Source organism: Heliangelus exortis, chromosome Z (genome assembly GCF_036169615.1).
Source record: "Heliangelus exortis chromosome Z, bHelExo1.hap1, whole genome shotgun sequence".
NCBI classification, from domain to species: Eukaryota; Metazoa; Chordata; class Aves; order Apodiformes; family Trochilidae; genus Heliangelus; species Heliangelus exortis.
In genome coordinates, this window is record NC_092454.1 from 29,052,304 (window position 1) to 29,069,901 (window position 17,598).

The 17,598-nt window shown below is 36.8% G+C and overlaps 1 protein-coding gene across 1 annotated transcript in view; it reads left to right on the forward strand.

Moving 5' to 3' along the window:
• The window catches only part of ADAMTS19 (ADAM metallopeptidase with thrombospondin type 1 motif 19), a 120,526-nt gene that overhangs the window by 25,647 nt on the left and 77,281 nt on the right, over positions 1–17,598 (forward strand). The window contains exons 3-6 of the mRNA XM_071730577.1: positions 1,026–1,191; positions 8,353–8,522; positions 9,431–9,514; positions 10,499–10,656. Of these exons, the coding sequence (XP_071586678.1) occupies positions 1,026–1,191; positions 8,353–8,522; positions 9,431–9,514; positions 10,499–10,656 (578 nt within the window). The remainder of the gene's footprint in view (positions 1–1,025; positions 1,192–8,352; positions 8,523–9,430; positions 9,515–10,498; positions 10,657–17,598) is intronic.

Below are 17,598 nucleotides of genomic sequence, written 5' to 3' on the forward strand. Positions count from 1 at the left end.
CAATATGATAATGGCATCTACATAATTCCAGAAGAAAAAAAATTTTTTCATATTTTTCTCCTTTCATACTGCATCAAAACATACAGAAGAATTCTTCGCTTCTCTTAGGCTCATGTACCATGTTTTCTTTATGTAGCAAAACTGTTAATTAAGTTTAGATAAATAGAAAGTTTTCAGTCTCTATGAACATTTGCTAGGATTAAAAAAACCCATAAAACCTTTCTGTCTCCAGCAAGGAGATAGAACTCTAGACAGGAACTTGTGTATCTTGACAACCTAACAATTTAAGCTCCGTTAGATTTGTTTGGTATGCATGTGACATGTTTTATAGTATTTTTTAAACTTTGGCCACACAACTGTAAAATACACACCTGATGTGTTAGCTTTTTTATGTATGTTTGTTTGTATAAAAATGTTGAGGTGTGTGTGGGGGGTGCTAACCAACTAAATTACTCTATTACAATGTTCTTCTGTTTTAGCTGCTGGCAACCAAGGAGGGAATGCTGCTTTTTTATTGGGTTTTTTTGTCCCCCATTTTTTTTTTTAATTTTTAAGAGACTAAAAGGAGCATCACAAGATGTTTTTTCCAGCTTATAGTTGGTCGAGCAATATTCTCAGCCCCTAAATGATTACTGTTATTTCATTAAATATAGTTACCTAAAAATGCGACAAAACACTGAGTAATAAAACTAGTGTGTAGGTTTCTTGTACATGTTGTACATATTTAAATGACCCTTTGGCTCTCCAAAAGCAAACTTTTAGCATTCCAGATGTTTTACTATGCATCTGCTACTAGTCTGTAGCCATTCACCTACACAGATTTAGTTGAAATAAATGAAATTTATTCTAGTTCATTTTAAGTGGAAAGCCTTGTGGAATATACAAGTTGTCTTGCTGGTAAGCTTGCTAGAACAAAAGGTTTTCTTGAATTGAGTTTTGTGGGATTTTTTCTTCTGCAGGACTGTGCATAATTTCATACTTTATTAAGTTCTTATCTTATTTGTTTCTTTTGTTTTCCTTTGCAGATGGGATTTATACAAATTAATGAGGACTTCATATTTATTGAGCCACTAAATCGCACTTTGGCTGTGACAGGTCATGCACACAGGGTGTACAGACGAAAAAGGTCTCTAGAGGAGAAAATTACTGAAAAGCCAGCTTCTGAGAATCACTACTGTGGTGTTGTTACAGGTAATATATAAATCTCACTGGAAAGATCCAATATAGCAGACATATTCTTAAGATATGTAGGTAGTTTAAAATAACTCCCAACAAAAGCATATCTGGTTGTTCTTGTAGCAGTAACTTATGGTGGACTTTGAGGTGGCATGCTGAGGCTGCTGTTTCAGTTTTCAGAAGAGTGAACTGTCCATTGAGACACAGATACATCTTCTCAATGTCCAGTTATACAGTTATACTTCAGGTATTTCTTTTTGCTTTGACTTAATAATTACAACCCATTTCTTGTCCCACACTGTGTTCATAGTTGCTTAATTAGAGAATCAGAGAATAGCTGATGTTGGAAAAGACCTTTAAGATTGCTGAGTCCAAGCATTAACCTGACTCTGCCAAGTTCAGTGGTAAACCATGACACTAAGCACCACATGTAGATGTCTTTTAAACACCTCTGAGGTTGGTGATTCAACCATCTCCCTGGGCAACCTATTTGTCTTGGGTTAGTGCAATAATGTTTTGGAACTGGAGGTGCCACATGGGTTTGTGCTGTGAGAAGCTGCTGCAATCTCCCTCAGTTCCAGTGCTGACCCTCCCTTTGGCCAAGGCTGAGCAGATAGAGGATGCACCTCTCTGAGTAACATATTCAAGAAAGGGAAAAATGAAATGAACAAAATATAATTACCTGCAGATCAGAGGAGAAGGTGGGAGCAATGCTAGAGCGGAGAAACCAGGGTTGATGAGGAAGGATGGGGAGGAGGTGCCCCATCAAGAAGAGATTTCCTGCAGTCATTGCTGAGATGGTAAGCTGTCCTCCTGAAGCCCATGCCCTGAAGGATCACGGTGAAGCAGGCACGGGGTTGTACTCTATGAAGGACCATCAAGGGTGGACCTGGAGCCATGTGCCAGGGGAGGTGACTGTTCTGTAGCATGCCCTGACTCTGTGGGCAGCCTGTGCTGGAGCAGTCTGTTCTTGAGGGACTGTTCATCCTTGTTGGGGGACTCCTGTGGAAGGGACAGAGAGGTTCGTGAAGGACCATCTCTCACAGGAGGGATCCCATGTTGTAGTAGGGGAAAAGTGTAAGGAGTCCTCCCCTGAGGAGGAGGGAGTGGCAGAAACAGCATGTGATGAACTGATCCTAACCCCCCTCTCTGTGTAGCCCTGTGTACTGTGGGGGAGGCAGGAGTGAAGTAATTTGGGCCTGGTAGAAAGGGAGCAGTGGATGGGAAGGTGTTAAGATACGGTCATGTTTTCTCTTTCTCCTGATAGATTAAATTAATTTGTTTTCTTCTCAAGTTGAGCCTGTCTGCTTTTCCCTGTTACTGTGATTGGGGAGTAAAAAACCTCCCTGTCTTTGTATCGATTAACAAGCCTTTAAGTAGATTTCCTCTGTGGGTCTATGGGATGAGTGAGCAACAGCCTTGATGTTACTGGCTGAGCCTAAACTGTGATACTACTTCAATGTTTAATAACCCTTTCTGTGAAGCAGTTTTTTCTAATATCCAATTTAAACCTCCCTGGCACAACTTGAGACCATTTCCCCTTGTCCTGTTGCTTGTGACTAGAGAGATCAGCCCCTGCCTTGCTACAGCCTCTCTTTAGGTAGTTGCAGAGAGCTGTAAGGTCTGCCCTTAGCCTCCTTTTCTCCAGAACACACCCCAGTTTTTTTCCAGCCTTTTCTCCAGCCCCAGTTCCCTCAGGTTACACTTGCAATTACTTACTACGTGCAGTTAGTAATTTTCCATTTTAAAACATTAGCACAGTTTATTCCACCTTTGCTTAGTAATAATTTGTGAACTTCCACATGGGTCTGAAACTGAACTGAACTGATTTTTATAACACAAAATGACAGAATAAGATATATGCATGGTGTGTGCTCTGGAAATCTGCTAAATAGCAAACTATGATGTGTCTGAAAATGAGTAAAGATGCAAACTCTTCTGTGAGGACATTATTTTTCTGTCATGTTCATTACCAGTCATCCTTTCACTTTTTCTTACGCTCTATAATGAGAAACACGTTATTCTGATCTAATAATACACGCTCAAGGCTCTGACTTGGTGGAAACAGTCTGTCAACAGAGAATTAAGAATTGCTTTTTAATGTTTCATTATCTCTACTACCAGCCTCAAATTTCAAAAATAACTCAAGCTTGCATAACTGAGTAGGATCTGCTGGTGTAACCTTACTGCCAGAAGAGTTTAAATACCTGAAGTTTTTATCTAATGCTGTTGCAGTATCAAGATCAGTCCCTCAGTTTGCTGCTACAGGTTATTTTACTAAATGGGGCTGCAGTAAGTTACATGAATAAAAGCTCTCTCTATGTGACAAGCAATTTGTGACATGAAATTATCACCAAAATATTTGTGGGTTAGGCACAGACTTAAAGGTCCACTGAAACAACAAAAAATAAGCATTTACAGCAATATTTGAAAACTTCAAATCAAATCCTGAAGTAAATCAATTAAACAAAGACAAGGGATCAGTAAATGGGGCTCTCTGATATTATGTGTAGCTGTGTGACACAGAGAAACTTTTTTCAGCAATATGGTAACTTCTCAGCATTATGGATCTATCTTCCAATGTTTCTACATTGTTTCTACAATGTTTCTACAATATTCTGTTTCTACAGTACTCCTGTCAGAATAAGTGCTCTGTGACAAGTATTTATGCTGCTGGCTTTGAGCCATGTTGATCTCAAAGACTGATTATTTGTCAAGTAAATTTGTATTACCAGTGATGATTTGTACTTATTAGAAGGAATACCTCTGTGTGGAGGTGTTGAAGGATCACTATTGGAAATAATAGCTTTATTATTATAGAAATAATACATACCAAGAAGGCTCTAGAAAAAGAGGTATTGTTTGTTTCCTTTATATTTGTGAGCTGGATTGAAAGATGTTACACAGCCAAACTTGTTTGGAGGGAACAAAGAATTTGTGGAATTTTTCTTATTAATTAGGGCAAGGAGAAATTCATGCTAACAGAAGCAGTTGCTTTTTGGATTTGTAAGAGTGCGCATGTATATCCTTTGTTGGATGTGTGTGTGATTTACTTATATATGTGAGCCAGTTGTAAATACACAAACCTCACGTCCTACACCGCCTTTCTTTAGCACATGGCTCACAAAACCTTTCAAAGCAATTGATACAGAAGTGTGTTACAGAAAAAATATGAGACAAGCAGTTGCTACTAGAGCAAAGGGCCACACTGGGAGGCTAACCCCTTTGCCTTCTACACTTGCTGCATGCTGAAGTTATTTGTACAGTGCATGTAACTCATGGTAAAGGCATTAAACACTTGGGGGGGAAAAATTATTTAAAAAACACTTCTCAAGTGGTCATTCCTTTTCACACAGATGAGTGAAGAAGATCTCTTGTCAAATTCAGTAGGTCTGAATTTTTAATCAGATCTGATTTTTTTAATCAGAAGAATTGCTTCTCAGTTCTGGCAATAAACGTATGCTGTTCTGGAGTATGAGCAGATTGTGCTTCTCCTCTTAGAGTGATGCCATTTTACAGGAAAAAGCCTTCTAGTTTCACTGGATCCAAAGCAGAAGTTTGACTTTGTGGTGCTTGAGTTCCTGGTTCCTGTTCATTGGTCCACAAACAAGTTTTCACTCTTCATTAAGGTATTTAAATACCTATCCAAACTATAGCGGAGGCATAGTCTGTGGCCCATTAAGCTCTTGAATAGTCCCTACCTAGTCAGAACACTGCCATGTTTGTGTGGCTTGGGTACACATTTTCTTTTCCCCGAGAAAAGAAAACCTGAGGAGTAGTTATTGCTCTGTAGCTTGAGCTTCACGTGCACATACTTAGGGAATGCTCTTGTGTGTGGTGTCCAGAAGGGCTGTTCATAGCCTGTGCTTCATGTCGACTGAGCTACTTTATGCAGCCTGTGGTTACAGAAGCTGGATTTTCAACTCTTCATCTACTGAATGTCATCTGTACATGGTGCAGTATTCTAGACTTCCTACTGGAGCATTTGTAGCTTTTCTTTCAGTCAGCTGAGTTTAAGTAATTAATTAGTGTGGAATCTTCACATTTTTATAGATATACAAAACACAGAAGTCTTATTACACAGAACACTCCTATAGCATTTAACTCTGAAGATGAATTTGATCCCAAGAAGTTGTTTTTTCTGTTAACCTGACATTTATCTTCTTAGTAAGTGCATTATTGATAAAGGTGTGTTTTTTGCAAGAGCTGTTATCTCTTGCACACTGATTGTAGTGACATGAGGCAACCAGGTGCCACTAATTGCCAGGTAGTGGGCTTGACCTCGTGTTAAGCCCACCTGTGCCTAATTAGGGCAGGCCCCTACTGTGCAGGAGCAGGATTAGGGGGCCAATAAAAGCTCACACCTGGGGAAGCCAGGGGGCTGGTTTAGCCACCTTCGGAGCAGTAGAGCCGATCCAGGCTGGGCAGAGCACCATTCGTGAGTTTTTACTGGGACACCTGGTTGGACCTTGGAGCGCTGCACCCATAGAAGAGGTTCATCTTGCTACAACTGATCTTTCAATAATGAGCAATTCTCTTTAGTTTTTACTTACTTATGAATTTATAAAGAAACAAGTGCTTTTGCCTGAAGGCTGTTTTGCCTGTTATCTGTCAGTAATCATGGCACTTATATGAATACAACTGGTACTGAAATGACTAATTCAATTTATTTAAAGGTGTTAGAGAGGTGCTATAATTTTCAGATAGCTGGGATATCATGTCATATGGAATTCTGCCAGCAATGGGGAAAATACTGGTTAGCCAAGATTGTCCTTTGGTTTGTTAACTCAGCAGATATCTAAGCAAATGATGGGTACTGCCTCTGGCAGCCAGATTGCCTACAGAGCTGTACAGTGTTCTTATCCACTACAATCCAAAACGATGAAGGTTTCAACACTGCAATGGCCTTAGTGTTTAGCACAGTGCTGTATTTTATTGTGGACTGTATGCTGACAATTGTGAATAAAAATGCACTGCTAGTTAAAAACTTAGAGAGGTTTGTTAGCAGACTTCTCTGAACAGCTGCACTGATATTAAATTTAAAGTTTTCAACCACCAGCTGCTGTTTTTTACTACAAGATAAACAATGAATAAACAGTCTTGCTCAGAAATGCACTGGAATAAATAATTGCTCTTAGGAGGAAGGTGGATTGACCAGATGACTCATCTAAGATCCTTTTTAACCCAAATGAGTTCACTAATTAAACTTAAATCTGTAGTCTATTTTTGCAGCAGTAGATGCTTTTATAGTAAGTATTAATTGTATGGCTGGGTGTGGATTTTCTGGCACAAATTGTGACAATGAAGTTTCATTTAAGAGTACTTTCAAAAGAGTGACAAAAATACATGTAATGTTTTATAAACCAAGCAGTAGAGCCATAGACAGCAAACAAAGGTATAGCTATAGGCTGCCTCCACATATAGGCTAAGCAAGTGAGAGGCTGATGTGAGAATATAAAATTAACTAAAATAGCTTATAAGTTTTATAAGTTGCATCTCCTCTAAGCAATCAAAACACCAAATATTTATTCCTAAAAAATACACTTTTTTTTTCATTTAGTATATTTGTATACTTGTCAGTGTTTGTAAGTCTTAAATTGTCACACCACCACTAATCAGTAAGCCCTTCTAAAATATTAGTAGGATGGATTAAATCACTCATGTATTTAATATTTTACAGAAAAAGGTAGACAACTTTTTAAAGATATGGATGCTTCATAGTGTTTACATTGAAAACTCTGTATCTATTTTATATTTACATAAAACTTATATAGCACATGCTTTTCTATTAAAACACAGATTTAATATCTTTATTTGTTATCTCAAACTTAATTTGTAAGTTTATTGACTTTAAAGGTATACTTTTAGCACTTTTCTGGAATGATTTTTTTTTCCACTGAATAGTTGTGGTATAAAATGAACTGCAGTAACTTCCCTACTAGAGATGAGACTGATTAATTGCAAAACATTTCCTAAAAATTTCTGAATATTTTACTGTTCCCAGTACATGTGTTTATAATTATTATCTCAAGCATCACTTTTCTTGTAAACAAAGAGCCCAACATTGCGTTGTGGAAGCTGGAAAAAATTTCACTTGATTTCAGTGACTTCAACAAAATCTGTCCCAGAGGTTGTATTGTCTCTCAAGGGAATCTAAAGGAATTTGGCTATTACAACCTGTATTTTCATTTTATATTTTTGTTTTAAATTAAATTATTTTAAATATCATAGCTAACTTTTGTATGTGGATATGCATACATATATATATGTATATGTATATATATATATGCATACATATGTATATATGCATTTATATATGCATGCATGTAAATATATGACTTCTGGCTTGAACCGCTACTGTTTAGTTAGTTTTTCGTTTTCCAAATGTTCTGTGGTAGTAATTGGGATTTTTGTCAGGTTTTGGAGAGGAAACTTAAAATTAAAAAGAGCAGTAGCCTCTAGCTTACCAGAGACATAGTATCACTTTCTGTAGTTTTTCTGTAGTTTCTGTAGTGGTTTGTCACTTTCTGTAGGTTTAGAAGCCTGTTTTAAGGGTATGTTTTTATTGTTTTACTTTAGCTAGTTATAATGACAGCAGCACTGACTTTGAAGTAATGTTAGTAAAATTTAACCTTTCTATTGCCAGCAAACCTATATCCTACATACCAATCTGTCATTTATCTGATACATCATTTCATCTATGCAAATCACTGAAATTGTTCTGTATGTTTTCTTAACATTGCATTTGTATCTATATTTTTAGTCTTTTTTTTGCTAAGATACAATTACATCAAAATGTTTTCTTTGTGATATAAGAAGATGGGCAGATAACTGTTCTGCATCCTCCATGAGACCTTCTGTCAAACCTAACATGAAGGTAGTTTCCTCTCACAAATCTACTCTTTCATAAATATGTTAAATAAATGGATGCAAAGAATCTAATGGACTTAATTTGAGCAGCTGGATAAAATTCCTGTTTTCTTTGTGTGAACTGACTTCTATACTCTGTACAGGCCATCCGTTGGATGTTTGGCAGCAGCAGCGCTAAATAAGCATGTTCGTAGTGATTGTATTGCATGTAATTAGAGTGATACTATAATCAAAGGAAGCAAATCTGGAAAGTACTATTAGGCTAGCTTAAATTATGGGGTTTTCAAGGAGTGTTTTATGTTACAGATAAGAGAAAATCCAATCAAGAAGTATCACAAGGTGGACGAGGAAAACGATACTCCTACAAGTTACCTCAGGAGTACAATATAGAAACTGTTGTAGTGGCAGATCCAGCTATGGTTTCATATCATGGAACAGATGCTGCCAGAAGATTTATTCTAACCATCTTAAACATGGTAGGAAACTTAAAATTAACTTTGTTGTTTTGCCAGCAATTCATGTGCCACAGACAGATTTCATTGCTCCTTTTAAGTGTTCTGACAGAGCACCTGTAAGGGACAGTTAATACTTAACAGCAGGCTGTCAAGACTTAAACCTTATGTTTTGCATCACAAAACTGTGGTGCTTCAGACTTGTGTTTACTATCTGGTCTTATATCTTCAGAGAACCCCTGATAGTGAGGGCTACACACAAGGATTTTTTTTGTTAGAAACACATGATGTTTTTGGGAAGGATGATTTCTCATGGTCTGTGCTTGGTATGAAGGATGACATTGTCGTTGAGAAGGATTTGATACCAGTAGTGGGTGAAAAAAAACAAAAAAAAAGGGTACTACATTTTGATGATTGCAGCCCCTCTCAGCTTAATCTGGAGCTGTAGTCCTGCCATTTGGTGCATAAAGTAGTGAAAACATCTGTAATGTACAAGGAAACATTGTTCTAAAGAAGGAGCATAAGGTGAATAAATAAAAGCTTTAACTATTTGGAATGATAGGAAGAGTTATTGCCATGTCCTGGCACAGACCATAATCTTAGATTTGACTGAACAGAATTTTTCATGTGAACAGTATTATATACATGTATAAGTATTTGGAGAAACAGAGTGCAGTTTATAAAGTGGTTATGACCACTGAGGAGAAAAGGTCTTTGTGTATTCCCAGACTGAGAAGTGCCTAAGCTCTGTTTTTACTTCAGAAGACCAACACAATGCATTAGCTTAATATACAAATGACAGGAAATCAGAGCAGTCACAGTAGAATATGGTAGAAGTTTAGGTTCTTTGATGTTTTTATATTTTTAGTGTCCAGTGTGTTGTGTGCAATACAAGTGCATATTTTTATTTACTGGTTTTTTTTTTTTCTTAGGTTTTTAACCTTTTCCAGCACAAGAGCCTTGGACTACAAGTAAATCTTCGCGTAACTAAGCTCGTCCTCCTTCATGAGACTCCAGTAAGCATATATTATCCTGGTCTTAGCCTGAAGAGAGTAATGCTACTTAGCTTGTTGCTTCACGAAGCTTTGCAGCATTCAGTGATTTAATGGCTGACAAATTTTCCGAGTTTTTGCGCATTATTTAGTTATTTACACTGCTAAACAGGCTTAGTGATGATTAAGCTTCTTCTAACTTAAGTGCTGTACATCCTGAGATTTTTTTTCTGTGCTTGCAGATAGATGTCAGCCACATTTCTTTGTAGAAATCAGATAGTTCTTAAGAAGATCTGTTTCTGCTCTTCTTTTCTGCATTTGCAGTACAGAAGTAATTTCTCTTAGACCAAGTGGACAGCAGAAGGAGAACTGATGTTATTTGTTAGCCAATCCCTAGACAAAAGATGCCATGATTATAGCACTGTTCTTTCACTGCACCTTTCAGGCATCATCTCAAATCATATTCTCTCTGAAGACAAGATGTCTTGATTGAGACTTTCTATTAACCTGTGGTTTGTGTATATTTCATGACCATGTCAACTTGTTTTCTTGTTTCTGCAAAATATTATGGAAATCCTTTCATACTTAAGTAAGTTCAGGGATTCCCTTATCTGTGTTTCTGATTTTAACACACTGTATTTTTCCAGTGAATAAGAAAATATTTCCATAGTGAGGTCTCAGCAGATGGGGAAGTCATGTTGAAATTCATGTTCAAATTCTAGATCTTTTCATCATCATTCTTTTCTTCACCAAGAACAGTGAAAAATTAGCAAATGTATGAGACGAGTTCAGGTGAACAGATTCACTGAATGCCTGTCAGTGCACTGCTTTTCACTCATATATTTAACATTAAAAAAAAAACGGTCTATGTTCCTGAAGTTCAAGTCATTCTGCTGTAAATATTTATGCCATAAAAAGGGGAATATTTTTGCAAATTCATTAAAAAATATTCTTAAACCTGTTTACAGAATCATAATTATAGTAAAATGAAATGTTTTTTATTTCCAGACAGATATGTATATTGGATACCATGGGGAAAAAATGCTGGAAAGCTTTTGTAAATGGCAACATGAAGAATTTGGCAAGAAGAATGATATACATTTAGAAATGTCAACAAGCTGGGGAGAAGATGTGTCTTCAGTTGATGCAGCCATACTGATCACAAGGTAAAATATTGAAAGATTAATGTTAAAATATAGGCATTTGCCTGATATGAACATAGATCACAGGAATCTGTCTGTCTGTCTGTTAGTCTGCCTGTCTGTCTGTCTACCTATCTACCTATCTATCTATCCAACACAGTTAGAATTTAGTTTTGCAATAAGGAAGAGTGCTACTTGATGGTTCTTTCCAGAACTCAAAGGTGATGGTAAAGTGGTGGTATACATGGGTCAGAAAGCAATAGTTCCCAAGTGATAGACATCGGAAATGACAAAAAGATCACTCTCTTGTTTCTTTTGCTGGATTGCTGGGCCCTTTGTCAGATACTTCTCTCCCTGTGCCATCATCTAAAAGAGGCAGCACACACAGACCTGTGGATACATAAGAACACAAAGCTCTATTTAGACCATTCAGATTTGGATCAGCATGATATTAGGCATACTACTGAATTATGCTTCCCTCTAATTGATCTAGAACTAGTATGTTTATTTGTGTGCTTAAGGTACATCACATATAAGGTACATGCAGCCATAGGGGTATGATCCCTGATCTCTATTCTTAATAACTCTTAAGTATCAGGTGTTTCTCAAGTTCAGAAGGAAATATGCCTCCAGCTCACCTCTTTTGTCCCCAGTAGATGCTGCTGTGTTTTAGGTTTTAAGGGATGCACAGGGGAATGCATCTTGATGTTCAGACAGGGTACAACTTCTACGGAATGATGGTTCAGCTGGTCTAAGTTTGAGCTTAGTGCCATTTTTGATGTGGATTTTGGACTAGATAACCTTCAGAGTTCCCTTCCAGAACAAATTCCTGTAATTTGATATATTAGAATACTATTGTGCTCTCCTATGCTTGGTATCCTTTCAGGGTACCATTTGTAAACTTTAAGCTTTTGTGTGGTCTTTTACCAGTTATTCAGGGCAATCTCAGTAGGAGCTATATGCATTTTAAAATAATTTGCATTCTGATTACTACAATATTTATACTGTATTTCAGGTTTCTAAAGCCGAAAAATAGTTTCCTATATCTGTAGGTTGGAGAGCTAATCACATACTGGAAGCAAGAAATGATGCAGTCAAAATTGGCTGTGGTGACAGCTTTGTTCCTGCTTTTACTGTTTATTCCCTTTCATTTTCTTGGAAAAGGCCAGACGTGTCTCTTATGCTGTACCATCATCCTCTGTTTCTTCTGCATGTCTATTTTATGGATTGCTGGGAATTTGAGGAGGCAGATTGGTTTTTGTTGCACGTTTATTCATTAGCTTCACACAGGATCCTCTGAACTACTGTGGAGGGCATGAGAAATAATGCTGTCTATAAAAAATTTCCATTAACTCGTCAGAAAACATACTTGGACTGATAGACTGGAAAGAAATTTTTCAGATTAAGTCTGAAAACATTTTAAGTGAGAGATCGGTGAGTGTTTTGGTGGGGGGAAGAGTCTAGATGGAGAATGAAAGATGTGAGTAGTAAGAAAGAGCCATAAATGATGGCCAAATATCATCCATGGCATTTATTTGATGGGCGTCTAGTTGTACTTTGTGACTATTCAAGGATGACTTAATGATTGAATAATGCTTGGTTGCTAGAAACAGGGGATTTTTGCATGACCTCCTGCTTATCCCCTGAATCTCTTCCTTGAAACATTGGAGACAGCAGTACCTGCAGCAGCAGCCTGAGGGACCATCAGACCCTTCAAGCCTGTGTCTTGCAGGACTGAGTCGAGGGCTGCATTCTTTAGCTTGTGAGGATGAAATAAAGCATGTAGCACCTCTTCCCTCTCATTTTTTTTATCTTCACCTTAACCAGCCTTTATGGGAAAGACAGGAGGGTTCTGAACTAATGCAAGTGAGTCATTAGTTAAGCAGTTAAGTGGCAGTGGTCTGGAGATGTCTTTAAGCAGCCAAAGTGTTTGGTCATAGAGCTTTTTGAATTTAGTTCAGAATTTCTAGATAGCAAAGAGCTTTTGGTAAATCTAATCGTGTGTTGAGATATGCTTTTCTGATGGCCTTTGTAGTAATAATAACATTCTGATTTACATTGTCTGCAATATTTTACCTGTCTGTTCTAATTTATTTTTTTAAATATGTCCTGGATCAGTGTTAAGGAAGTTGAAATAAGGAAAAAGGAAGTGATTGGTTGGATGTCAGATAGTAAGTTAGTTCTGGAGACAAAAATTAAAGATCTGTTCTGACATTTTTGTTGTTTCGGTTGTATTATTCTATTCTCTGGAATATACTGCCTTCCATCTCAGAGCTGTTTTAGTTTCCAATAAATCATACATACAGAGTGGTTTGCTGACTGTGGGAATGTTTTACTAATTCAGGCTCTGTCTGCACATAATGAGGTTTATGGTATAGCTAGCCCCATGTGTGGCTCAAGTTGAGTGTTTTGTTAATTCAGAGTCTCATTCTGATTTGCAAACACTGGACTAGTTCCTTTGTCACAACTTCCAAGCAGCTTTGGACCTGCTTTATTGAGAGAAATAATTTTGTTTAGAGAGATGAACACAATCTTCATAGTATTTTTCAAGTAAAAATGTAAAGCTTTTATTTTCTAATACATTATGTATCAGACCTGCTAAAACTTACCCGCATCTTTTTGTTTTGCATGATAATAGAACGGCAAGGGTGATGTGAAAAAGGCTTCAAGTGCCTCCTGTGACTAGAAAGAACATGCTTTTTAGGTTATAGAGAACAAGTGCACAAAAATAAGCCCCAGCATTGGGGTATTGGTATTACCAATTGCTGTCTGCATAGGTTGTCTGACCTGAATAAGTTAGCTGAAAGTAAGGCAGGAAAAGGCCCATGGATTCTACAGTAGCTCTGTGACAATACTTCTTATATTGCCCCTATTGCAAACAAGTTAGCAAAAGCTTCCAAGTGTATTAGAAAAAAAAAAAAAGATACAAGAATGAGGCAGAATCTACCTTTATTTTAAAATTATGCAACCTGCTGCTTTTTCTAGTGCATATGTCAACCTGTGACACTGGGGTTTAGAAAAATATGTAAATACGAAAATAATAATAGCAACAAAGCAACAACACCAGCAACAATAATAATTATTATTATTTTAAAAATTGAGTTCTGTGTTCTGTTTCTTGAAATTTCCATTTTCACATGTTCTTGTGATAGAAAGTAAATCTCTGATATTCCTAATACTTGGCATATAAACAGTAATATTACATATTCAGGGACTATATCAGCTGTTAATTCCTATTGATCTGCTGTATCTGAAACCTCTTTGCTCTGGGTGATAGATAATTGAAATGCTGCTGCGAGGCATTTTCCCTGTAAGAATGTGCCTCATCCTACAGAAGGAGACAATTGCATAAACATCACTTATATTTGCTCAGTACTGATTTGTTTCCAGTAGAGTAGTTCCAGCCCTTCAGAGTTGTCCCCAGAGACTGGACAAGAATTTATTAAGCCATGCTATTAACCTTCCAATACAAGAAATACAATTCTTCTCCTGACTTTCCTTCTTACTGCCTTTCTGACAATAATGCTTTGAACCAAAAATACCTCCTCAAGAAAGTCAGACATAGAAGACTGTGAATGACCTCTGCATAGAAACTAACCATACAGAGTCACCCAAATAGGTTGCAGTATTTGGCAGTCCAAAATTGTTGAAATGTAAAAGGATAGAGATTCAGTTATTAAGTTGCTACTGCTGTCCTTCAACTTCTAGTGCAATTCAGCTCTGGAAAAATAAGTTCATGCAAGTTCATGGTGAGAGATGAAATTATTCTTAATTTTTTCATCCCAGTGGTATTTTTCCATCACTGTAGTTTCAGCACTGCTGAATCTCTTGATATTCTTGCAAAGTTTTACAATGTTTATAATTTCTCTCTTTATATCAAATGCAGATATCAAGGGAGTGCATGAGAATCTCACGTGTCCTTACTGTTTGTTACTACTAGGATAGTAGATGCAGAAGAAAGCACAGAAATGTGAAAATAGCATACTTGAGAATAAAAGGTATCTTTAAAAAAAGAACAACTCACTCTCCTGTATTTATCACTTTAATTTTAAGACATATATATTTATCTTGTGTGTTTTAAAATTTCCAAGAGTTTTAAGTCATCCTATGCTGTTTTGGGTTTGGTTTGAGTTTTTTTCTTCTCTATGTTCATTGTACTTGAGTCTGTGAAGTGGCAATATTTGTAATAATATATATAAATATAGCCATTTCTGTCAGTTTCTTCTTTTGAGCTTTAGTACTCAGGCTATGTATGTTCCATTGATTCCATCCATTCAATCTATCGATGTTACGTAGCGTTATATGGACCTAAACTTCATTGAAAATCACTTGATTATTTAATGCAAGTCCTGGTAAATTTTTTACCAGTGAGCAAGATAGATAGACACTGTTGAGGGAAAGATTTAAAATAAAAGACTAACTGTGTTCCAGGGTAGCCCATTGCCCTAATTACTTACTTTCAGAATGGGCAGTTCTGTCGTATTTTTAATTTTGGTTACTTCATTTTCAATGAGCTTCTGTTTATGTATATGCTCTTAGGTGGTTCTCAAATCACAACTCATCTTTCCCTTAGATGCATTTAGGGGGATTTTAAGCCTGTTTCTCAGACATATAAGCATTCTCTTATCTCTTTCCAGACCTTTTCCTATTTTCTAAATTGTTCTTTGAAACAAAGTGCCAGAATTGGAAAACAAGTGTGAGACTGATTTTACTGGTGCCGTGTCTCATATTTTCCTGCACCTTTATGCAAGGATACTGTTCACTTCTACTGCCTGTTTTCAAATGCTTAGCTCTTTTTGTTGTTGACATGCTGTCGTTGCAGCTGATCAAGTAGGGGCCTCATGAAAATGCAAGTTACTGAGATGAATCATCTTTAAAAATGTCATGGTTTAATACTGACCTGGCAATTAAACCAAGTAACAGATGTTCTCTATTAATCTTCCTCCCCTGCATGATAAAGAAAGGAGATAGAACAAGAGAGAGAGATTTATAGGATGGAAACTAAACTACACAGCTTTAATGAAGCAGTAATGATAAAAAGGAAAAATTACCAAATATATACAACTATACAAGAAAATTGATACCACATTCCTTCCTCCTTTCCCCTAATAACTCTCATGTCACCACCGAGGCCGAGGAAAGCCCTGTGAAAGTCCAGGATGGAGTCCTGGAGTCATCAGCAGTCAGGAGCTGGAGGCAGGCACACACAGATTCAGGCTGGCATGGATCCGAAGCACAGGCAGACAAACAGACAGAATCCTCCCAGGATGCCAAAGGAAACAAGGACAGGCAAAGAAGAGGAGGAAGGGAAGGGGGTTGATCCTCGTGATCCCTCAAATTTATACTGAATATGATGTGTATCGGATTGACTCGTTTGGTCAATTTTGGTCATTCACCTTGTCCGGTCCCTCCTAAAGGAGGGCTGCAGGTGTAACATCTTTATTCCTTTTCCCCTTGTGGAGGGTAAAATGTTCCTCAGAACTGAGCATTGGCCTTTGCTCTGCACACCAGTCTCTAGCTGTAACTATAGACATCGGGTGTTATCAGTCCTAGAAGCAGACATTGGATCAGAAACTTGCTGTTAATTTCAGCAAGTGCAGGTACTTACAAGAGACTCAGCTGAAAGCAACATTACAAGACAGAAAATTACCTTTATCCTGGCCCAAATCCCAACAAAAATTTAATTTGTCTTCATTCCTATTTGTATTTTGCTAGAACTCATTTCATTTTCAAACTTTACCAGTTGTTGCTGTTATTTTCTTCCAAATCATTATTTAATGCTAATACTGAGTCTAGGTTCTCTTAGACCACCCAAAACCACCTTCCTTGGCATCCTAACATTTCTGTATCTGGTTTGATGCCTATTTGTGTTATCCTTTTTAATCTTAGTTCAACTTTACAGAGCCTGTAGTGATCTGTTAACTATTTAAAATATTTGAATATAGTCTTTTCTGATTTGCTTAAATACACCATCCAGTGCATACCAGTGTATTTGAGGTCTACCTTCAAAATACTAAACAATTTCAGAAATACCATCTACAATATTAATGTTCATTTGTTTAAATTCCCAACTCTATAGTAAATGTGTAATATAGCTTGTGGCTCATTAACTCCAAATTTGATTAGGTTTTTAAGTGAATTTGTCACTTAGTATGCTTGTGCTTAGTTTATATGTGGGAATAATTTCAGAATATTCTATTATGTGAAGAGACGATAATGTGTTTAGTATTGTTATTGTTCACTTATGCTGCAAGCAAAAGCATTTGCAATATAGTGGTGTAGACCTTTCATTGCAAGTATTCTTTATAAAAATCTTACGATCTCAGATGACTTGTTACTTGGGAAATAAACCTCAAATATATCTTAAAAAGTTATAACTACTAGAGTCAATGACAACATCAGGAGTTAGACCAGTTTCAGGCATACAGTACTTTTTTCAAAATTATGAATGTTAGAGAGGTTAAGAAATTGAAACTAGGGTGAAAGCCAGAATGAAGGTTTGAACTGGTGAAATCTACTGTCTGTCCACTCCTGCACTTCTCCAATCTAGCATGTGGAAAGATATGATAAACTGACTCAGACAAGAAATACATCTTTTGATTGGTATGCTTAAAACAAGCATTCATTTTATCTAAAATTACACATTGGTAGAAACTAATCATAAAAATTAGACTGGATTCTTTTTTAGCTTTCTGCTGTTCTTTGAGACTTCTGTTGTATATCCTATATACAGATAAACACAGAAAATGTAGTGGGAAACTTTGTATTTAGAAATTAGATAGTTAGTCTTTGCTTATAGTCAGTTTAAAATGCACTAATTGCTAATTACTAAAATTACTAATTGTAATTTTCTGAAACAATGGATTAATGGTTGCACATCCATGCTTAGTATTCTTTTCTAGGGTTAGTCAAAGTGTTCAAACTTAAAAATTAATCCTAAATCTCATGAAAGCTCCCCTTTTCTCT